Source organism: Agelaius tricolor, unplaced genomic scaffold, assembly GCF_023055355.1.
Source record: "Agelaius tricolor isolate 1412-34295 unplaced genomic scaffold, bAgeTri1.0.p SCAF_28, whole genome shotgun sequence".
Lineage (NCBI taxonomy): Eukaryota > Metazoa > Chordata > Aves > Passeriformes > Icteridae > Agelaius > Agelaius tricolor.
The window spans coordinates 5,178,936-5,203,083 of record NW_027269288.1 but is presented as its reverse complement, the minus strand read 5'-3'; the positions used below and the strand labels follow the sequence as shown (position 1 = coordinate 5,203,083).

The 24,148-nt window shown below is 46.5% G+C and overlaps 2 protein-coding genes across 9 annotated transcripts in view; one reads left to right on the top strand and one right to left on the bottom strand.

Annotated features, from left to right (window-relative positions):
* The window catches only part of MRPS16 (mitochondrial ribosomal protein S16), a 320,729-nt gene that overhangs the window by 292,936 nt on the left and 3,645 nt on the right, over positions 1–24,148 (bottom strand). The window lies entirely within an intron of this gene.
* SLC45A1 (solute carrier family 45 member 1) lies at positions 9,131–24,120 on the top strand. Of its 8 annotated transcripts, none has more exons than XM_071449126.1 (10): positions 9,131–9,232; positions 10,606–10,670; positions 12,809–13,221; positions 14,195–14,287; positions 14,733–14,957; positions 15,963–16,702; positions 17,907–18,060; positions 19,584–19,760; positions 20,398–20,603; positions 21,230–24,120. In XM_071449126.1, the coding sequence occupies exons 3-10, from the start codon at positions 12,819–12,821 to the stop codon at positions 21,509–21,511; spliced, it is 2,280 nt and encodes a 759-aa protein (XP_071305227.1). In that variant the 5' UTR covers positions 9,131–9,232; positions 10,606–10,670; positions 12,809–12,818; the 3' UTR covers positions 21,512–24,120. The 8 variants fall into 8 exon arrangements, with proteins under 8 accessions (XP_071305227.1, XP_071305221.1, XP_071305225.1 ...); XM_071449120.1 differs by having other exon boundaries at positions 9,132–9,232; positions 10,606–10,682; XM_071449124.1 differs by having other exon boundaries at positions 9,186–9,325.

Below are 24,148 nucleotides of genomic sequence, written 5' to 3'. Positions count from 1 at the left end.
TTTATATAGAATTGCAAATGGAAGCAAATTCCATTTTGGGGAAGAGTTACAGAGATAATAATTGTCTTAGTGAAGATCCATTTGGTGTGACAAGTAGAGGCAATCTAAAATGCATCTGTTTCTGGGAATATTGATGTTATGTTTGGCTTTGCCAGCTGTCCAGCTTGGCAATTCAGGAAGTCACACATGTAATAAAAGCACATCAGAATTCTACATCCTGCTTCCTGTACAGACCTACCAGCACACAGATTGTTGTTTAGCTACAAAATTGATAATGGTAAAAAACACCCTTGTCCACAGTGTCTTCATGTTTCTGCCCTTTTGAAATTCTCAAGGGAAATTAATTCTGAGGAGAGATCTAGACTCTGTTGGCCAGAATGCTTTAAAGCTGAGGGAGAGACTAGCACAGGTCATCTCTTCTGTTGTGTGCACAAAATTCCCAAACCAATATTATGCTAAGACTCTGTGCTCCTGTATCTGAGAACTGGCTCTCTAGGCTTTATTTTGATCCATGGAAAGTGAAGGGGATGGCCTGACTGTGGTTCATGGACTGGATTTGGTGGCAATGTTTCTCTTTAGGCAAGTGGGTGGCTTGAGAAGCTGTGCAAAAGTTGCAGCAAGACACTTTTATCAAACCTGTTTATCTCCTATCCAGCTTGCCCAGAGACAAAATAGCGACAAAAGTCTACTTGTATAAATATACTGATTTTCATCTCTGTCCTTCAACTGTGAAATCTGATCTCTGGAACTCTCAGTGAAGACATCTACTTGATACTTGCAATGTAAATGAGCCCATATTCGACTATCTTGGGATGTTCACTTTATCTTTGATCAATAAATTCTCCCATTTTATTGCCTCCATGTAACCTGATCACTTAAGCAAATCTCCTGGTGCACTTGGACTTTTGATTTAAAAAACAGCTGTGGGAGGTTGGAAGCATTTGCCCCCTGTGCATGGGAAGGTTGTCAGTCTCTGATCTCCAATTTTGTATATAATGGTCATGGCTCCTGTTGGAGAGTGTCAGGCTTAATGCAGAAATACCATCCAAAGAGTGTCCAGGTCACCTTTGCTGCTGTTTATTTGCTGTAGCAGATAGTTAATCTGTTTGCTACCTGTTCTATTTCTCTTGCTCAAGAGCATTAGCAAATGTTTATTTGACAGAATGTTCTGTTCCTCTCCTATTTTTTTTACTTCCTTTGTCCTAAGAGAACGAAGGCAAATCCCAGAGCTACTCCAGGTTGGAAACATCATGTTGCAAGTTGGACTCTAGTCAGAGCAATTTTATTCCTGCTGATGGGAAAGAGTAGAAAACAATGGGCTGCCAAATGGGGAAAGGGCCTTTAACTAAAGGGTAAGAAATCAGAAGAGAGGAGATGCTTATAGCACTCAGACTCACCTGAAAACAGTCAGCAAATGTCATGGCAAGGTGAATAGGTTATTTACACCAGTAGAAGGAAAAGACAGATTTGTGAGCAGCAGCAGCCACTGTCCACTGCTGGAAACAGCACAAACAGCACTGCTGCCTGATCTACCATGGCTGCCCTCCTGTTGTTTTGGTGGGAGGCTGGGCTTGAAGGATCTCACTCAAAAATATCCAAAACCCTCAGTGCTAATCTCAGAGGCATTGCTTTCCAGCAGACCAATCAATTAATTTTCTCCTAATGCTGTTGATTCAATGTGCACTGAAAGCATGGCACATGTTACATCCCTATCATTCTTCTATGTACACATGATACCAAGAAAGTGGCAGCTGCCAATGCTGGTTAACACTTGAAAATGACAGAAATCCTGGTTGCTGCTGGCAGAAGGGGAGTGGGAAATGATAGGCTGGCAAATGACAGGCTAACAAATGACTTGTCAGAAACAAACATTTATATGATACATGGTTAGTGCTAGAATGCCACTGTCAGAGGTGGACATTTAGGAGGGAAACAAAATAATGATAAGATGTTAAACCCCCTCATCTCTTTCACTGTGCCCCAGGAAAAGGTAAATTTTACTCATGGCCCAACAAATGTTTTCAGATTTAGTTCCCACAGGCCAATTTGCTGAGCAATATACTCTTGTCCACTCAGAATGGCCCTGCTTGTTTCTGTGGTTTGGATTCTGGTGTGTTTAAGGGTTGCTTTGGTGTTTTAGACAGGCATAGGCCTTGAAAGAGACTGACAAGCTTTGAGAGCAGCCTAGGGATGTCCTTTTCCTGTTACTTCATCCCTGTCCTTTTCTCTGCAAGAGGCAAGGGAGGCTGCCTGGCTTTGGGGCAGTCCAGGAAATGCAATGGTCCAGGTCTGTATCTGTTTACACCCTGTGGCTGTCGTGCATCCCAGCATCTCTGTCTCCATGAGGTACCTGATTGTTTGGGATGGGATGTAGTCACCTACCTGCAGACATCCAGCTGGTCTCTACCTTGTTGTTAGATATTTTCAGGCAGAAAGAGGATGACAGCCCCTGCCTCTCCTGTCTGACAGGCACTCTGTATGGGTGGAAGAGGCTAAATTAAAACCAGCAGAAGTGGACTTTCCTGTTTTTCTTGATAACTGGTGTAAAGGAGAGAAGGGAGCAGTCTGTGCACTGCAATTAACATCAGGTGCTATTGCAACTCATCCTGTAATGCGATAGAGATACAATCTCAGCAGAAAATTGAATGCTGCAGCTGAGTCAGAAACACAGCAGTGCTGGGTTTTGAAGAAAGTAATTAGCCCCAGGGACCCAGTGGTTTCTCATTTCCCCTGTGGCAAACAAACACAGGGAAGTGGGGCAGTATTTCCCATAGGTTTCCAAAGTCAATTTAGACAAGGTAAGGAGCCAATTTATAAATCAGAGTTTAATGAATGCTTAGCAAGAGGCAGGCACACCTTCAGCCTTCCTGTCCACCAAGTACCACTTGGTGCCATTCTGCTTTTTCTGTGAGTTCTGAGTGCTCCATCTCCATCTGGGCCCTGAGCCAGCCCAAGCCCTGCTGGAGAACACAGCAGCAAAGCTTTGGCAGTGTGTGACAGACCTGTCAGGGTCACTGGTCACCACCCTCACCCATGGCCAGTGCTGTGACCTGTGCTCACCTCACCACTTCTCCCTGCACAGCAGTGCCCCAACCCTTCCTTGTGCTGCCCTGCACTTGGCCTTCACAAAAGCAATGATTTGAGGGTTTGCAGAACTCACTGATTATGAATTCTGCTTTTTTTCTCCATACAGAAAAAGGACTCTGGGTAGCCAAGAAAATTTTAACCTTACTAAAGACAGGATGTACTGAAAGGCTGAAAGCTACAGCTTACAATTAATACAAGAGGCAAAGAATTGAGCTGATCTGGTAACACAGCAGGGATGAGAGTAGTCTTTATTTATGCACCATCTTTAAGTGAGAATTAAGTTTAGAGCTCAAATATATGTATATAGTACAAACTGTGCTTGCTCTGGGTGACTGCAAGTTCCACCATCCAGGATTCTTGCTCCTGTTCCTGACATAGCATTTGTCACCTTTCAGTGGTTTGTCACATAGAGAATAAAATCTGCAGGGCCTCTGGGGCATAATCACATCCTTGTCTCTTGTGAAATGCATAGGCAATTTGAGGCACTGCAGGGAAATGAAATGCTGTATTTCAGTGAGTTTGCCACACTGGTTTGTGTGTTCCTGCACCTCTTTCCCTGAAGCTGCACTCAGCAGCCACTACCTCACATGATTTGTATCTTACATGCCAGCAATTAACACTTTTGTTCAACATTTGTCTAGAAGTGCATGGCCAATGTAGCCTAGTCTGTGTGGTGCCTCAGAGGAGAGCTTTTCCCCAGCCTTTTTTAATTCAGTTGATGAAAAGACCAAATATGATAAAGGTCATAATCTGAAATAAAATTATTTTCCTGGTTTTGTGTCTTAAAATATTGATTACAGGAGTTTGCTTGGGAAGTAAATGCAAATCTCATCATTTGGACTCTTTAAACTGTCGTGTCCTTCTGATCCCAAGCACATTCTCAATCTTCTGGGTTCTCTAAGTGCCCTCTAGTGACTAATTCTCTGAACGGTGTTGGGTTTTCAGTGTCGGTGAGAGACCAGCCATTGAAGGGATGGCTGATGAGGGCAGGAGCTGCATAGACGTCCTCCTGTTATTCTGAGGGCAGCACTGCTTTGTTCTGCAGGAGTAAATAGAAGTGTTTGTTGAGCAGTCTGCAGAAAGCTCCAGGCAGCAAAGGAGTGAATGTACGTGCTGCTGTTGTGGAAATGTCTGAGTCAAATCAAGTACAAACCACTGGAAGAAAAACTGTTCAGCTGACACTGCACACCACTTGAATGGTTTAGGTGAAGTGTGGCATTAATGAAATTTTCCTGAATATTAAATACTGATGTTCATATATTCTACAGTAATTCACTACACTGAATTTATTTTCTCAGTGAATTGACAACTCAAGAGATTAGTGCTATCAGCATTGCTTTTCATTCTGCAGTAAAGTGCTGGTTCTTATTTCTGGTGGTGCTTTAGGCATGGGTTTTTGGTTGTGTTTTTCCTTTTTCAAAGTAAAAAGCCAAGTGTCTTTTTAAATGCTTAATACATCCATTAATATAGGCAGTGTAGGAGTTCAGTTCAGGAACTGATTTATCTGGGCTATTAAGTCATATGACAATGTGCTGAGGGCCAGATATGGAGGTGTTGTGCAGACTGGCACATACAAAGTTTCTTTATGTTCTTACATTGTATTAGCTGCCCACCAACTGCTTTACTCCTACTCAGTTGGCAGGTGAGGGATGCTGGGGCGGTGTAATTTACCTGGTAAGCTCATCTTACCATATAAGCATTAAGAACATATAATTGAGATGCACCTCACCTTGTTTGAACTTGCTTGGTTTTTTTCTGTCCTACTCTGCATTTGTGTTCAATACTATAGGCCACAGACCTTAGTGGCATGACTGGGCATTTACAGAAATATAAATTTTGTTCTTCAACTGGTAGCATAAATGTTATGGAAAGCAGAGTTTTATTTGGATTTAACAAAAGCTCTCATCTGCCTGGAATAGATGTACAGTGAGAGTTCAAGGGAAGAAGGCAAGCTGGGATTGGCTCTGGAAATGATCTGGAAAAGTGGACAGTGGAAGGAGCAGGTCCAGTTGGGATTTAGAGGACATGTCAGCCTGTATGATGAACCCTTGTATTCATCTGTGTAACTCCAGTGTAACCAACAACAGGACACGAGGCCATGGAATGAAGCTGAGCCAGGGGAAGTTCAGATTGGACATTAGGAGAAGGTTCTTCACTGACAGGATGTTGGTACCAGAATGGGCTCCCCAGGAAAGTCATCATGGCACCAAGCCTGTCAGAGCTCAAGGAATGTCTTGGTATAAGATTTAGTTTTAGGTGGACCTGTGATGAGCAGGAAGTTGAACTTGATCATTACAAGTCAGTTCCAGCTTGAGATATTCCATGATTCTAACTCTAGCAATTTTTGTCATTAGCTGAACTGATTTTAAATAAGCTGCTAGTTCCAGATGGATCACAGAATGACATCAGGGATCCACTGAACTGAACTGAAGGATGTTTTAAATTAATTTTAAGACAAAAGGAGAAAAAGAGACACCCAGCATCACAGAATGAAACCCTGCTCTTCAACAGGAGAACAGCATACTCTCTGTTGGTGTCTTGCACAGAATTTCACTTGACTGGAGCCAATGTCTGCTTCAGAGGAAAGGATTATGGGGATAGTAAGAGGTTTCTAAGAAACAGAGGAATGGTCTGATCTGAGCAAAGCAAATAATGAGGCCTGCTGGCAAATGAAACACTGAGCCTAACATCAAGCTGTAAATGAGCAGAGATGAATATGCTGTTAGAAGCTACTTTGTGGAAGGATTTAACAAAAGTGTTTAGTGAATGCAAACCATCTTGCACCCAGAGAAGTTAGGAGGGAACAGTGCAGATTCATAGCAGTAGGTATTCACCACCAAAAGCTGCTCTTTGGAACGCTGATGGGTTAAACTAGTATAAAGTAAATGAGTAACTTTACATTTCAACAGCAATTTATGTGCAAACTCACAGAGGAGAGGAGATTTGTGGTTTCTGTTTTGTCTAAAGCCCAAAGGATGCTAATAAATGAATGCACAGCAGGAATTGCTTTTGTTCTCTCCTTTGTTCTTACCCTGGGAAGGTCTAGAGTTATTTGTCCCACTGTCCCCAAGTGGACACACTGTGCTAAATGGTGTAAGAGTTAATCTGTGTAAGTTTTGAACAGACAATTTTATTTAATTGACCATGGAATAAGCATGAGTTTAATGTCTCAAATACATTTAAGAGGAAAAATCATTGTATAAAATGGCCATGACTGCCTGCCAGCATTAATGACATAACCCACTCTCCATGGCCAGGTGGAACAAAAAGCCATCCTCATGACAAGGAATAGAACACTAAATGCTGTTTTCATCTTCCCAGTGTTTGCAGAGCTCTAGCACATGGGTGGTGCTTGGACTGAGGCTGGAGGGAGCAGGGGCTGTGCTGTATTCTCAGTTGTGGTCACTGCAGGGATGGCTAAGCCTGGGTCTTACCAGAGCAGGCACTCAACAGCTGTGGGTGTGTGACACCATGTCCAGCCCATGTGGCTCTCCCTGAGTGTCCCAGTCTCTCTGCAAGCCTCTCAAGTCCCTGGGCCTTACCCGGGTCGGCAGAGAGTGGGGGGTGCAGCCCCACCACGGCCGACTGCGGGGAGACACTCTCTGTGCCCCGAGGGTGCTGAGGGCACTCAGGCTGGTTGCCTTCGTTGCAGCAGAGACGACTGAGACGTCGGTGGAAGAGGAAAGGGGCCGACTCCCAGCAGGGGGTATTCCAAGGTTTTATTAAGGAGTCCCGAGGGAGCTCCTATACCTCAGGGGGTTCCTGCCGAGAGCCCTGGGGGACGTTCGGAGCTTACATTTAAAGGGGGGAGGAAACTAACATAGATAAAATCCTACTGACCAATAGGTATCTCTGGGGGATGGGTGCTGGGGGGACAGACATACAAAACAGCGTATGGGGCAGGACTTGGGGGGTTGACCCTTGGCCCCTGGCTAATCACTCGACAACTTGGACCGAAACTTCTAGGTAGGGGGCTGGGATGTCGAGGTGACTGGCAGAGAGCCAGGGTGAGGGTTTTGGAGATCTTATGCCAGGAAAGGGATAACACGAGTAGAGGGAAAAGGAGGGGGGGGGGGTACAGTCTGAGATAAGCCATTTGGGAAAAACATGGGAATACAAAACCAACTACTTCAAGGTATTACAAAATATAAGAACGCACTACAACACCTGAGCACCAGAAGCTGGCTGAGAAATCACTGGTGATCCTACAGCTACCTCTGATGGCAATGGCTTCTCCCAGCACTGCTGCCTCTTGCCCCACCTGTCTGATCATTGTGGCAGCAGCCCTGCCTGCTCATGTCCTCTCACCAGCTGTGCCACCTGGCTGCACCTACTTCTGTTCCTGTCCTTCATCCTTAGGGTTTCAAATCATCTTCATCTTCCTTTTTTTTTTTTCCCCCTCTTTGTTCTTCTCCTTTTCTGCTCAGAGCATGAAGGATCTTTCCAGTGGCTGTGACACCCAAGGCGGGTAAATAAAAGGGATGCTGTCAACCTGTGGTTTTGAATAGGAATGTGATTGTTTTCTCCCAGAGCAACTGCAATGATTTTAATCTGTTTGTTATGAATGTGGCTTCTAAAACCAGTATGTTCTCTCAATAGGCAGCAAGTGGAGTAGTGAATATTGTGGATATTGTGGATGAGAGCTGGGTGCAGACACAGCATCCTGTTGTGGCCACAGCCATGTGGATCAGCACCGAGAAGTGGCACGTGCCAAAGCTGGGTTGATGGAGACCCTGAAGCTTCATATCTGGGGAGGCAAAAGAAAAAGCTGAGCACAGACAGGTGAGGGACATCCCAGCACCAAAATAGCTTCAAATCTGCCAGGAGGACTGGGGAGAGAGTGTATGTCAAAATGGGGAACCTGCAGCATCCTCAGCAGAAGCCTGCAATGGTGTCTGGCATGGAACACGTTGTATGGGACAAAAAGGTGTATTTTTGAGATTACTCCATTACTCAAATATGATATCTATTACATTGGATTGACTCTCTCATCTCTGTTTAGTTTCTCTTGCACAAGCATTTTGACAGGGGAGAAGGAGATGAAAAGGTGAACTGTATCAAATTGCTGCCAACAACAGTGAAACCATGCCAGTGCATGACAAGTTTCTTCTTCAGTTTCACCTATTCTGGCACAATCAGGCACATACCTTAGGGTCTGCCTAGGAACAAGATGCTTGCAGAGAGCCCTGTGTTAGAAAGCATTGAAGGGAAGAGTTTCTCTGGGACTGAACACATGCTGTTTGGGTTGTGGTTTTTGAGGAAGAACATTTGAGGATAGGTGAGGAACTCAGTCCCACTTTTCATTGAGACAAGTACAAACCCCCTTCTGCCCTGTGAATGTCATGCTGTGAGTCAATAACCCTAAGTGCTGTACACAGGTCCCTTACACTGCTGTTTAATTACATAAACACTGATGAAGAATACTGGACCAGTGTCATGGCCAAACTGATGTAAAAATGTTAAAAACCACAGATCAGGTGGCAGAAAATTAATGGAATAAGAATGTACAGTGATCTCTTGTTCCTGTCCTTGTGTGCTGCAAGATTATCCCAATTTCTTGTCAGGCTTTATATGAGCTTGTCCCTTTGCTGCACTGTTTGCCCCAGAGAGTGCTCTTTGGCATCTTTTCCAAATGTGATTGCACCCTCTATTGCATGAATTACAGCTGTTTTATTCAGACAAATACCTTTTATTCCTACTATGACTACTGATTTATATGCTACAATAAATTCTACAAGACCTAAATACTAATATATACTAGGGATTCTTGCAGTGTTATGGTAACCTCTGAAGATAAAATTAAGAATGCTTAATGATTAAGGCTCTGAATTTTAAGTTTTATTTTAAAAGTAGAGCAGAATGCACTACATCATTACATCTTTGTTTGCAAACTGTGAGGAAATATGAAACACAAGCCCAAAATATGGCACTATAAAATAAAATTGCCTAATTTCTTTAGCCTAGGAAGGGGAAGACTTAAATAGAGAAGTGCATCATGTTTTACGGCATCTGCTCTGCAGGCCTATCAAAAAATATCTCTGTACCCGCTAAAAATCTTACTATCACGATCCGCCCCGCCAGTGCCAATTTGGGAATGAGCCGCATCTGTCCGAGGCGGGAGCGGCTGCGGCGAGCCCGCGGAGCGGTGGGTGCTGCGGAGAACGGGGGGCGGCTTCTCCCACCACCGGGCCCTCCCGACCCCGCCGCAGCCTCGGGGCTCTCCGCGGAGGCGGTGCCGGTGCGGGAGCAGCGCGGGCGGTGCCGGTGCGGGCGGGCGGGAGCAGCGCGGGCCCGGGGCCGTCCCGCGGCTCAGGCGGCGCCGGTGCGGGCGGGCGGCTCGGGCGGAGGCGGTGCCGGTGCCGGTGCGGGGCGGGTGGGAGCAGCGCGGGCCCGGAGCCCTCGGGCGGAGGCGGTGCCGGTGCCGGTACGGGAGCAGCGCGGGCCCGGAGCCCTCGGGCGGGGGCGGCCGCTGCCGCTGCCGGCGGAGAGCGCGGGGCGGGGCCGGCGGCGTCACGGCGCGGCGCAGTGCGGGCCGGGCGGGCAGGTGAGGCGGCGGCCGGGCCGGGCCGGGGGCGCGGGGGGCGGACGCGAGGCCCGGGGCCGTGAGGGGCTCTGAGGGGCCCTGAGGGGCCGGCCCCGGGCCGGGTCGGTGGCGCGGCGCTGCCGGCGCGGCTCCTGCCCGCCCGGCACAAAGGATGGGCAGGCGGCGGCCGGGTCAGCACCAGGGTCAGGGCCGGCCTTCCCCGCCGATGACTGTGGGGTTTTGGGAACCCTCGGTAGCCGACGCAGAAAGATCGGAGCCAGATTTGCCCGAAAAGTAGAGTTATTTTCGGCGTAGCGGTGGCAGGAGGAGCGGTGAGGGCGGACCACATTGCCCGAGCACTCGCGTTTGTGCGGATAGCAGCCGGCATAGCCAGCATTGCCTTCCACTGTGATGTGCAAGTGTTCCTATAACAGATGTGGAGTGCGAGAAATCCCAAATAACTATTGACACTGAGGGCTAGCAGCCACACTGAGGGAGAGGTTTTCTGCCTTGCTGCTGCCGTGATCACCACGTAGATTTACCCGAGGGCATTTTTGAGATGTCTTCCAGTGAACGACCAATAAGTTGAGGAAGATGAGGGGTTGAGGATATCGGCTCAGTTCATAGTTTTACACTGATTTTCTGCTGGACCAGTGACATGCTGTCAATAACAGCCTTTCGTTTCAAGTAATTACAGGTCACCACGTGTATTTTTGAGCCATGCATGGGGGGGTCTTTCCTATATCACTAAAACATTGCCACTTAGGACTTGGAATGCAATCACTTTGCAATACACAGTAAAGGAGATAAAGGGGGATCTAGTATGAAATGAAAACTAATAGATGGAGATAAGGAGATAACACTTCTGTGCCAATGGCAAGGTATAATAGTAGTGAAGGGGGCTGCTAGCTCATCTTCTTTGTCATGGCTCTGTGAAAGGGTTGTTAGAGCAACTGTCATGAATCTGATTGGGTTTTCATTATGTCTTCTTTCAGGTATCTCCTCATTTCTAACAAATTCTCATTGTGAGGATATTGCTTTTTCCTGGAGGCTGATAAAGGTACTCTGCAAAGTAAGTACTCTGCTTGTGAGAGACATGGGTCATAGGAAGTTTTCAGTAATTTGGAGGAACAGTGTCAAGGAGAACAGTGGTGCAGATGTCTTAGCAAAGTCTCTGTATGCTTCTCTTTCTGCTGGTCCTTGTATGGGACCTTGTGCCTAATGAGCTTCCCAAGCAAGATGCTGCTGTTGGTGCTGTGTGAGGTGAGGGCTGCCAAGATGTGCAGCTGGGATAATGAATTGCTCGTTCTCTCTTGCCTCATATACACCTCTTCTGAGGAGAAGCAGTCAAGGAAACCCTTGACACAATGTTAGCAATATTTCAATAGATGCCTTCTCACTCTCATCCTTCCTTATCCTCCTTGCCCCCCAAATGCACTCCAGTTACTCCAGCTGCCATCTCCTGTGAGGTGCTGGACAGTCAGTTTGGGATTGTGCAGTGTCTCTGATCCCTGCATGGAGCTGAGGGTTGGTCTGTGTAGGCATCATCCCCCATGCTTAACACTGCTTGGGTTAATGTGTGTGATGGTAAACCTGGGCTTGTGGGGTTCTGCTTTCAGGAATAGTTGGGGATCTGCAATGAATTGTGGCTTTGTGTAGACTGAGGGCTACAGGAAGGAAGAGCAGTGCATGAAAGGTGCCAGATGAAGAGGCAGAAAACATGAGATTTAGGGGAGTGCTGTACAGCCAAAGAGTAGAAGAGCTGGGAGTTTTTTTCCCCAGGGGAACTGTAATCAAAAAAGTAAGAGACCTGTTTTACTCACTAGTGTGCAGTGGTGAGGGTTTGGTGAAGAGGGATGGGGTGATGTGGAGCTGTTCTTGTGCAGCAGCAGCTTTTGGGCAAGGAGGCATAAGGAAAAGGTCAGACTTCACTCATGAGCTGTTTCCATTTCTGGAAAAAAGAATCAAGAAATCACATTTGGTTCGTTTATGCAGCAGATCTGTTGGCATCTCTCTGATGTGCTATTTTGGAAACCATTTGGCTGTTTTACCCACCACACTGTGCATGCTTTGGCTACAGGAGTGACTCTGATGAGATCCAAGGAGCCTATTCAGCACTTGGGAGCCATTAAGCACTGAAAGAGGAGTAGCAGTTTTGAGGGTGGCTTGTGGGGCATGAATCTTCTTCTCATGATTCAGTTCCTAAGGATCAGGAACTCCCCTTCTTGCAGTGGAGATATCTCTGCTGAATTCAGGAATGGAAATAGGAATAAAACCAAACTTGGTCATTGGGAAGAAGGTGTTGCATTAAGCCTTGGCCTCTGCATAGGCAGCAGGAGTGCTAGGATCAGTAGCAAAAGGATTTCTTGCCAAAGTGATTTCATGTAGCAGCAGGGGTCTGGAATCTCCTGCCAAGCTTTGCATTATTGTAAACACAGACTGAGATTATGATTTATTTTTTTAACTTGAGCGAGTTTAACTCAAGTGAATTCTACATAAATGTAAACCCTTTGCTGACCCATTGGGAACTTCTGAAAAGTGTGACATCTGTGACTGTTAATTGTTTTAAATATTTCAATTTTAATCCCCTGTGATGGTAGGCAAATACTTAGGTAACCTAGAGAGTATCTCTGGTGTTTCATTTTGCAAAGATGCAGGAGATGGGCCCATAAAGCACAAATGCCTTCCCTCAAGAGATGGGAAGAAGAGGTTGTAACTAACACAAAGGCCATACTTCATATATGAAATATTGAGAAATGACTTGAACTTCAGTAAAAAAAATTAAGCAAAGTGTGGTGGTGTTTGTAGGGGTTTTAGGATGAGGGAAGAGATGAGAATTTTGACTTTATGTTTTAGAAGGTTGATTTATTATTTTATGATATATTAAAAGAAAATGATATATTAAAACTATATTAAAAGAATAGAAGAAAGGATTTTATTAGAAAGATAATAAAGAAAAGAATAGAATGAGAATAAAATTTTGTGACTGTTTACAGTTTCGACACAGGTCGTTGTTATTGGTTATCAAGTAAAAACAATTTTACATGCTGGGTAAACAATTTTTTAAATCACATTTTAAAGCAGCAAAACATGGAGAAGCTGAAAAGATCTTAAGGAAAGGATTTTTCATAAAATGTATCTGTGACAGCAAAGTTTTTCTTCCCTCAGCCACTTTCTTGTGAGCTGTTTGTGTTGCAGACCCTCAGCCATGATGGTTCCAGCATCGGGCCCGAGCCCTGCCGGCGATGCCGCGCTCCTGTCGGGCGTGGCCTCTCAGGAGCTCTGGAGATCCTCAGCCCCAGGCTACTCGGGGCTGCCCACACGGCACATCAGTCACCGGGCCAACAACTTCAAGAGACACCCAAAAAGGAGGAAACACATCCGGCCCTCTCCTCCACCCCCACCCAACACTCCCTGTCCCATGGACCTGGTGGACTTTGGGGATCTCCAGCCTCAGAGGTCTTTCCTGGAGCTCCTTTTCAATGGGTGCATTCTCTTTGGGCTTGAATTCAGCTATGCCATGGAAACAGCCTATGTTACCCCAGTGCTGCTCCAGATGGGGCTTCCAGACCAGCTGTATGGAATGGTGTGGTTCATCAGCCCTATATTAGGTAACTTTTTGTGGTGCTATTTCTTCCCTCTTAGTTTTTCCACTGTGGGATTTTTTAATTTTTTTGTTTGCAGTACCTCAGCTGTTCATGAGGATACTCTCTCGAGGTTAAAAACTGCTAACCAAAATTTCAGACAAATAGGAGGACAATTCTTGCTGTGCCCTGCCTGAAATAAGACAAATGTGCTCAAAATATCTGTTCTTTTAATAACTTCTCCACCTCTTAAAAGTTGTGTGAGGGTAACCTTTGGTTGCTCTGTTCCTGTACTTAAAAACAAGCATAAGAAGATCAGTGTATCCATTTATGTCCCCATGAAAAAAAAGCATACAGAGGCAGTTTTCAAGGGTGTGTGAAAAAAGCAGAGTGAGATTGCCTTCTCCTGTTTAACTTTCTGTAACAAATGAGGGGTTCCAGTGATGAAAGACCATCGACCACTGGTGATACAGGCATTGAATTACACAGAGGCAGGGCTGGGAGTGTATCCATTACTATGGATACCACTGGAAAATTTTGTTCTCCCTGTCCTTGTACTCACAACATGTGCTTTGGAAGAAGAGATAGGCCCCTCCTAACAGGCTGGCACTGGTTAATAGAGGCATCTTTCCTACTTGCATGTTTGCTTCCTGCTGTTTTCCAAGCTAATCCTGCAGGGATCTCACATCTAATAGGGGATAAATGAGAGCTTGTAAAGAACAGAGTGCTTAGGAATGTGTAACTTGTACTCTGACTTTTCACCTGGTGTCAAACTCTGTGCTGCTGATGCAGAGTGAAGTGCCCTGCAGTGAGCAGCAGCACATTCTGAGTCCCTGTCCTGGGCAATGCCAGGCAGTGTGCTGTGTGTCCCTGGCTGACTGGGGGTGTCACTGCACTGTGCTGTCCTGCCTTGACTGCCTTTTAGGGCATGCCTGCTTTAACTCCTCTGTGAAACAGGCTTGTAGAAGAATCCTGTCCATTGGTGATTCCTTTTTTCTAGGGTTTTTGCTGCAGCCTTTGCTGGGAGCCTGGAGTGACAGATGCACATCAAGATTTGGGAGGAGAAGACCTTTCATTCTGGTTTTAGCAGTAGGTGTGTCTTTTGGAAGTGATGGGGATAACACTTAAAAACGTTGTACATCTCTCTTCTGTGACATTCCTTGTGGCACTAAACTGAACAAAATGTTCCTGAGGTGTTGGGTGTTGTGGGTCTGAAGAAGATGGTGAGTGACACAGCTGATGCTTTGGCAGCTGGAGATCCACACATAAAAACTTCTCAGAGTCTGAAAGGATATTTTGAGGGTCAAGAATGTGGATGTTTTTGGCCAAAGTAAACTCTAGACATCTGTTAGGCTTGAATAGTGGAAAAGGATTATGTGTGTCCTATAAGCCACACTAATTTCCCAGGCTGCATTGATAGGAGCAAGAGCAACAGTGCTTGCTGCAAGGCTGTGCAGGTAGAATAATGCTTTTGGGGTCTGGAGCTCTGCAGCCTTGCTGACAAACAGTGACTGATTTTGTTTTGGTTCTGTTCCCAGGAGCATTGCTCGGGCTCTCCCTTATGCTGAATGGCAAAGATATAGGGAGTGCCTTGTCTGACACTGAGAATAACCACAAATGGGGCATCATCCTTACAGTCTGTGGTGTTGTCCTCATGGACTTCAGTGCAGATTCAGCAGACAATCCCAGCCATGCCTACATGATGGATGTGTGCAGCCCAGTGGATCAAGACCGGGGCCTCAACATCCACGCTTTGTTAGCAGGTATGTCTTCGTGGTGCTTCCTGGGAGATGTGAGCCCTGAGTAAACAAGCCCTGCTGGGAGAAAGCAGGGTGGAAGCACTGGTCTTTTCCTGAATAAGCATAATGACCAAATACTGACAGGTATCACTAATTAACTGTAAAAAAATATCTACTTAATGCAAAAGGCTTTTGTAACTACCTCAACTCAAACAAGGCACAGTCATGGGTTGTTCATCTGAAGGTCCCTCACATATTTTGTAAGACCTATGGAAACAAAATTATCCCTTGAGGGAGGAGGTTTGGCTTCCTGCAGGTGTGGAATAAGTGTCTTGTAGTTGCTCTCTTGGAGGCAAAAGTGCATACTGGGTGCTGTTGATCCCTCTCTGCTGTCATCTTCAATTGCTGTGCTGCCCTGTTCTAGGAGACCATTCCACACTCTTGAATGTGTTTGTGAGTAAGAAAGGAGAGTGTTGAAAGACTTTCACCATGTGAATGGAGAGAAAGGTGTTCTCAAAACTTCCCTGCTCATCAGTAGTAACACAGTGGCAGTTTTGCACACTGTCAACACAGTGCTGAGTCATGAGCTTGCTACACTTCTGAAGTGATTGGATCTGTCTTAGTTAGATCTGCATTCCTCATATGAGGAAAATGGATTTTCACTTTCAGGAAAACAGTCTTAGCTGAATGATTGCAGAGCCTTGTCACAAGGCTGGTGGACACTTCTGTTTACGGACTGAAATAGCTAAAGGTAAGGTGTTTTGTTCTTGGCAAAGAAAAATTATAATTTTAAATTATTTGTATCATCACTTTCACAGCACTTTCTCCCTCCTTCTGTACCATGTTGGTACATGCAGACTGTCCTTGTGGCACAGCTGTGTTTATTAGTGCATTTGAAGTGAAAAGGGGTCAAATGGTAAAACAGAAATGTCAGATTCTGCTCATGATTCATTATACAAGTGATGCTGTGCTGCTGCTGACTTGTGGGACTGGATAGGGAAGATAATCTTAGCTCTGTTTTTCCACCAGGTCTTGGAGGTGGCTTTGGTTATGTTGTTGGAGGAATACACTGGGATAAAACCAGTTTTGGAAAAGCTGTAGGAGGGCAACTTCGTGTCATCTATGTCTTCACCTCAATTGTACTGACCATTGCTACTGTGCTGACTCTAGTTAGCATTCCAGAGAGACCCTTAAAGTCCTCTAACAGGAAGAAAAAGGTGATGAAAAGTCCAAGTCTTCCTCTCCCTCCTTCTCCACCTTTCTTCTTTGAGGACAATGTAAATGAAAACTCTGCTTCTCATAACTCAGCTCACTTACATGCAAGTTTTACGAGTCCTGTTTCCCCCATGAGCCCACTCACGCCAAAATATGGGAGTTTTATCAGCAGAGACAATTCTTTGACAGGACTTAATGAGTTTGCATCATCCTTTGGGACATCAAATATTGACAGTGTGCTTATAGACTGTTTTACAGGCGGGCATAATAGTTACATGACACTTCCAGCTAGTTTGTCCAGGCAGCCTGTGAGTGTCAGCTTTCCTCGGGTGCCTGATGGCTGCTACCATGGAGCAAATGGAATTCTGGAGCAAGGGGAAAGCAGCTTAACATCAGGGTGTGACAGTGATGTGCTGAGAGTGGGCTCACTGGATGCAATAAAGCCACGGTCATCAGGGATCTTGAAAAGACCTCAGACTTTGGCCATTCCAGATGCTGTAACAGGACACTGCCCAGAGAATAACAGAAGAAGAAATGTAACCTTCAGCCAGCAGGTAAGAGCAGGAAATCAATGATATGACCATGTAAACATGAGTGTTATTAATCTCTTCATATAGTTTTAAATATGTGGTGCACAGATTATTCATTAAAGACAGCTTGTGACAGCTTCCTCATAAAAGTCATTACAGGAACAGCACACCTGCTATGACTCTAGATCAGTAAAGTAGTGGGTAGAGTGTGAATTATGGCTGGCAGTCTGTCAGCTGCCTTTGTTAAGATGGGAGAAATGGGAATATCCCACTCTTAACTGGGCCACTTGTGAGAGTTAGGTCAGTATTTTTAGTCCTGCTTCACTACCAAGGGAGCTACCACATGAACGTAGAAAAGGTCACATTTTTATTGAGCCTGTATCTTCCCTTTCCACAGAAAGACCTGCAAAATAGGGCCAGGGATAGGATTCTCCCATGAGCTTCTCCTTATGGCAGTCATTACATCTGGCTCCATCAGGGAGGTGAGCTTTCCCTTACTGAGGGATAAGACTCTGACCTCACCTCCCACTGTTGGTGATAACTTGGAATGTCTGAGACCTCTGCATGCTGGCCCATTTTTTTATGAGCTGGGATGAGGTAAACAGTCCTCTATTTTTTGTTTTGTTTTGTTTTGTTTTTTGGGTTTTTTTGTTTGGTTTGGTTTGATTTGGGGATTTTTTATTTTATTTTAATTTTTGGGGGTGGTGGTTTTTTGGTTTTTTGTTTGTTTTGTTTGTTGTTGCTGTACTTTTGACCCAGTTTGTGAGAGCAGACTTTGTTAGGGCCAGGATTTTACATACTGGGCACACTGAGGTTGAGCATTGAGGTTAGCAAGCAGTGATAATGTGTTTCAATTAAACCCATCCTCTTCTTCCTCAGTGTCTCTAAAACTTCAGGATCCACATTCACCTGAAAGTGGGTACAGCTCCTATAAATGCAGTGGAATTGATGCATTCCTGCTGTGCCTGTGCATCTGAATGTGGTTCCCAAGTCCCCTAGTGCAGGGGAGAGAGCTGCTTCAAGCATTCTGAAAGCTACAGTGAGTGCAGTGCTGCCATTTATCACCTGTTCCACTCTAATTCACTTCTTAACCTCCAAGTCAACGTACTCCAGCAGCAGAGTTTAACTTTCAGATGATCAGATAGGTGTGCAATGTTGCATACAGCTGCTTAAAGGATGTTTGTGCTTCTCCTGCTGTGCTGTTGACCTGGCAGTTCTTACACTGCAGGTTGCCAACATCCTCCTGAACGGGGTGAAGTACGAGAGCGAGCTGAACGAACCGGGCGAGGCCTTGGAGCAGCCCCTGTCTGTGAAGCTGCTCTGCTCAACCATCTGCCACATGCCCAAGGCTCTCCGAAACCTCTGCATCAACCACTTCCTAGGTACTCCCTAAGCACCCCCTTGCCTTCACCAGGGAGTGTTGGATGTGCAAGGCAGCCCCGAGAAAGGCAGGAATGATGCATCTGGCTCCATGTTCTCAGAAGGCTAATTTATTATATTATATTAATTAACTTTATAATTCTATATTATATTAAAGAATATATAATATATATATATTCTTTATCTATACTATACTATACTATACTATATTATACTATACCATACTAAAGAATACAAAAAAGATCCTTACAGAATACTAAAAAGATAATAGTGAAAACTCGGGACTCTTCCCAGAGTCCTGACACAGCCTGGCACCAATTGGCCAAAGAGTGAAAACAACTCACAGCAGAATGCAATGGAACAATCACCTGTGGGTGAACAATCTCCAAACACATTCCACATGAGCAAAACACAGGAGAAGCAAATGAGCTAAGAATTGTTTTCCTTTCTCTCTGAGGCTTCTCAGCTTCCCAGGAGAAAAATCCTGGGCAAGGGGATTTTTTCAGAGAATGTGAATGCCACAAGGGAGGACTCTGCCTTGGGTGAACCTTTTTCAGTTTTATCTATTGGCTGCTGATAGAGACAACTTGATTTCTTCCATATAGATACTATTGAGGTAGCTATTTAGAACAATTAGAAAGGGAAAAAAACCCAAAAGATCCCAGCAGTAAAGCCTGTGTTCCTAGAAAGGGAACAAGAGCCTAAATCAGCACATCTTAAGGGGAATGTTCACAGCAAGCAGAAAGATGAGATTAGTTGTGTTTCCATGCTTACACCCTGAGGCTGGCATTTACTTTCCTCCCTTTGCTCATGTCCAGGGGTCCCAGAGCAGGCCAGGAGGAGCTGTGGAAGATGGCATTGCAGGAGTGCCTGTAGCCAGTACAGGATTGCCTTTACTCTTAGCCAGTGTGTGCCTGGTGTTTAGGAAGGGCTTGCACTCATTCCAATTTACACTAAATTGGACAGAAGGGACCAGGTAATTAATACTCACTGGCTGTGAAAGGAATTAGGGGATTGTCTACATCAATGGCCTTGGTGCCAATTTGTGAGCAGAGTTTTTATCTGTGTCAGAGGCACTCTGGAGGCTGCAACCATGACAGAAGAAGCACTCCCTCCAGTCCTATGTGGGAGGATAACAGCAACCTGAAATTACTATGGGATGAGCCTCTCTGTTAAACCAAGTGCTGTGTCCTGTCAGAACCTGAAGACAGCTCAGACTGCTGTCATCTATTTTTCTGTCTTGTTAAACCAGTATTTTGTGGCCTTTAGTCAGCCTCGAGGTTTCCACTTAGGAATTCAAATGGTAAATCTTGGTCTTTACAAGCCTGAATGTCTTTAACAAACATTGCAGCACTATGCACGGGGAGCAGCGGGCTCAGGTAAATGTGGCTGGATGTTATGTAACCCTCAGCTTGCACAACCTGTCCTGGGGTGTGAGTGTGAGATACCTGATAACATCCTTGTGAGCTTACAAGGGGAAGCAGATGTTCTGAAATCCTAATAAGTTACTTTTCTCTTCTTTCAGGGTGGCTTTCATTTGAGGGGATGCTACTCTTTTATACTGACTTCATGGGAGAAGTGGTGTTCCAAGGGAACCCAAAAGCACCTCACAACTCAGATGAGTATCAGAAGTACAACACTGGGGTCACCATGGGCTGCTGGGGAATGTGCATCTATGCATTCAGTGCTGCTTTCTATTCAGGTACTTGGCACAGCTGTCTGAACTACTGCTTTGGGAAAAGATACATTTCTTAAAAGTGGTGATTCTGCAACAATGGGCCAGTGTTTATGTTGCACACAGCCTGCCAATGGCACAAGTGCTGTAGCAGTGTCCTTTTTCACCCCTTTACCTCTGCTACTGACCTTGGCCTGCACTGACAGCAGGTGAGGTCAGTAACCCGGGTGAAGACACATCTCTTTTAGGATGTGGTTCCTTTCACAAGTGGCATTTTCAAAGTACATGGAATGCAGAGACCCATGCAGTCACCACAGGCACAGTTCTGGTGCAGCACCACCCAGGCAGAGCACTCGGGTGTCATGTGCCACCCCAGCCCTTTGTCATGTGTGTCAGTGTGTCACACCTCTGCCTGCCCACCCCCAGCAGCTCCCATTTACCCCTCTGGGACAGGGGCAGTGCCAGGCCTCAGCTCTGCCGTGCCCTCTGTGCAGACAGGGCAGCAATGCTGCATCGTGGAAGCCAGGTTTGGAAGGGTCCTTGGCACTCACTCACGTGCAAGCCACCAATTCCTCAGGGGTTGCCCCTGAGATGTGGCTGCCTGAGCAAGGGTGGCAGTGGGGAGGGCTGCAGGTCACCCCAAAGCTGTCCCATTTCCTTGCAGCCGTGCTGGAGAAGCTGGAGGAGCGCTTCAGCACACGGACCCTGTACTTTGTGGCATATTTGGCCTTTGGGCTGGGCACGGGCCTGGCCACGCTCTCCAGGAACGTCTACGTGCTGCTGTCCCTGTGCGCCACCTACGGCATCCTGTTCGCCACGCTCTGCACGCTGCCCTACTCCCTGCTCTGCGACTACTACCAGAGCCGAGAGGTGAGCCCCGGGCTCTGGGACACCCCTGGCTCCTCTGGGACACCCCTGGCTCTGTGCCTGTGTGCCCCGGACACCCTGACTCTGGGACACCCCTGGCTCTGTGACACCCCTGACTCTGGGACACCCCTGGCTCTGTGCCTGTGTGCCCTGGGACACCCCTGGCTCTGGGACACCCCTGACTCTGTGCCTGTGCCCTCTGGGACACCCCTGACTCTGGGACACCCTGGCTCTGGGGCACCCCTAACTCTGGGACACCCCTGGCTCTGTGCCTGTGTGCCCTAGGACACCCCTGGCTCTGGGACACCCCTGACTCTGTGCCTGTGCCCTCTGGGACACCCCTGACTCTGGGACACCCTGGCTCTGGGGCACCCCTAACTCTGGGACACCCCTGGCTCTGTGCCTGTGTGCCCCGGGACACCCCTGACTCTGTGCCTGTGCCCTCTGGGACACCCTGGCTCTGGGACACCCCTAACTCTGGGACACCCCTGACTCTGTGCCTGTGTCCCCCAGGACACCCCTTACTCTGTGCCTATGTGCCCTGGGACACCCCTGACTCTGTGCCTGTGTCCCCTGACTCTGTGGCTGTGTTCCCTGTGTCCCCTGACTCTGTGCCCGTGTCCCCGCAGTTTGTCGGCTCGCAGTCGGAGGGCACTCGCCGTGGCATGGGCGTTGACATCTCCCTGCTGAGCTGTCAGTACTTCCTGGCACAGATCCTCGTGGCGCTGGCCATGGGGCCGCTGACGGCGGCCGTGGGCAGTGCCAGCAGTGCCATGTACTTCTCCAGCCTCGTGTCCTTCCTGGGCTGCCTCTTCTCGTCCCTCTGTGTCACCTACGAGCTGCTGCCCCCCGAGGAGCTGCCCCCCGCGGAGGAGCAGCGCCCGCTGCTGCCCCGAGCGAGGAACCAATAACGGGAGGAGCTGCCTCGGCCTCTGCTGCCTCCTGGCCTCACCCTCGGCCTCCCTATCGCGACAGGCCGGGCCGTGCCCCCCTGGGATGGCAGCAGGGGGCTTGGCACACACAAAGAAAGGTCTGTGCTGGCTTTGCTGGGCTTTCCCCTGCCGGAGGGAAGGTGAGGGGTGAGGCAGCGGCGCCTGGCACTGCTCGTGTCCTTCCCCGAGGTGGCAGAGGGCTCTGTGTGCCTCTGGTGCTGTTATCCCGGGGTGCCTGCATTGTCCTGCATGAGGCCGAAGATCTGCAAGCTCCCTCTGTCGCTGCTGGGCTGCCCAGGCACTGCTGCAGAGATTGCCACCGTGGGAATGGTGACAGTGCCACTCTGGGGGCAGAAGGTGCCACCTCCCGGCCAGGCAGAGCAGCCCTGGTTGCCCAGGTCGGTGATTGCTGGGAGGGAGCTGCAGGTCCAGCCTGCAGCCTCTGCCCGTGGCAGGCCTGGCTCTGGAGGGGGCTTTTCAAAACTCTGGGGAGGCTGAGAGCAGCTGGTCTTGCTTGGGTGGTGTCAGTCCTTTGTCAGGTGTCAGTTAAAGCCAGGAGTTCATTTTAAGTCATTAATAAAACAATTTCTGGGTGCAGAGAGCTCAGAACTGCTCCAAGACACCCCTGTGGGCTGCAGTGCTGTGGCCTGGCTCCCACACCCCACTCTGGGGGTCCTGGCTGTGCTCCCTGGTGATGTTCCCCAGTATGTGCATATTTCCTTCGTCATTAGAGTTTAATTAAGACTACAGGAGTTTGTGGTGACTTAGCAGGAGGATTTGTCCATAATCCAATTCAGCAGTTGTCCATCCATAACCCATTCTGGGGAGAAAGGTCTTTTCCCATCAACCTCCCTTGGGCAGAAGGTTACTCTCAAGAACTTTACTCATAAGCAAAATCATTTGTATGGAAGCCTGCATCACATCATTCTTGTTTCTACAATTTTCCCTTGGGGCATTCTGAAGTCTGGGGTCAGTGGCTCAGTGCTTATCAATTACAGCTGCATCTTCCTCATCTCAGTCAAACCACTAAAAGGGCTTTGGGTTTCATTACATGAGAAATTTCTTAATTATTCTGATTTTAGAAGGTGGTGTGTGAGAATTTTTACAAGTTCTAGTTAAGGCCAGGAGTTAATTTTAACTCATTAATAAAACTATTTGTAAAGCCCCTGTCAGTCTGCCTCTGTATTTGGGTAGGCAGCCAAGTTCTGCCAAGGATGGTGAAGGATGGTGGCATTTTGTGTTCACATGTGCTGTGCATGGCATCCTGCAGAGATGGTATTTGGTCCCCAGGTCCAGGAGGGTTTTCTCTGGAGAGTCACTCCTTTACATGGGTTGTACTTCACTGTTCACCTGGTTCTGATCTATGATGCCAGGGTGAAATAATATCTGTAATCTTGAGTTGTTGTGGCTTACTGAAGTGCTGAAAGAATAATACATAACTTGTAAGAACCCCTCACTTTTATCATCTGCTCCCAATTTTTGTATTTTAGAAGCAAGTATTGATTTAAACAGGAATCCTGCTGAAATGATGCAGTCAAGCACTCAGAGATAAAGGACTGTTAGCTGCCAGACTGATGAGGACATTCATCTTTCATTTCTTTCTTTGGGCTTACACGGTGTCACACCTGCAGGAATTTCTGTGCCATTCCCTTCATTATGTCCCCAGGAATGTTCAGGACAAAGCTGGGACAAATGGCATGAGGAACAATGGCATTTGGCACTTCTGACAATCTAAACACTTGGCTTTGGAGAATTATTCTTGTTAGTCTGCTTTGTAATCCTAATTTCTCTTCCTTCTCAAACTTTAAACTCAAAAATAATTTTATTTTTTGTTTGGCCCCACTAGCTAATGTGGTATTAATTCTTAAAGGTTTTTTTCTCCTCTTAAGTTTTGTAGCCAGCCTTTATTGCACTAAATGGATTGTGAGCACTTTACTTTTCCAGGGAGCTGGAGTTGCAGATCCTTTTGTTGTAAGTGAAAAATCTTCAAAAAATTCAGAAATCACTGTATTTGATTATAATGTTTGTCTCCATTTCCCTCTGTAAATAATATCAACTACATTTATGTAGTTATAAAACTATTGCTATGCCTGTATCCTTGCCCAATGGACTCTCTATTAAATTTTTTTTATTTTATGGCATATGGACTTTATTTTGCATATGTATTTATGTAGTGGTACATACACAGGACTTCTAAGTCAACATCAGAGTGTGTTAATTTGGGGCTTTGAGCAGTCCTAGTGGTGTCTGGAAAAACCAGAGCCTGTCACCATCATGCAGAGTTAAAAGTTGCACCAAATCCTTAGAAATAACTTTAAAAGAGGCATTGCTTACTTGCTGATTCTTTTCCTTGCTCAGACATTTTGTATTTTACAGAAATTACTGTCTATGGTCACTGGTGAACTGTGAGCTGCAACGTGATGTTCCCCTTCTGGAATCCAAAGGCTTCAAATATTCTGTCTAAATTTGCAAGTTACTGATTTAAAAAAGATGCATGAGTTTAGGCAGGAAAATGATTTTACACTGTGCTGTTTTTCAGGTTAATTTTGATTCAGTCCATATCATTAAAGGTTGCTTCATGGCAATTATTTGTGATGTTTGTAAATGTATTTATTA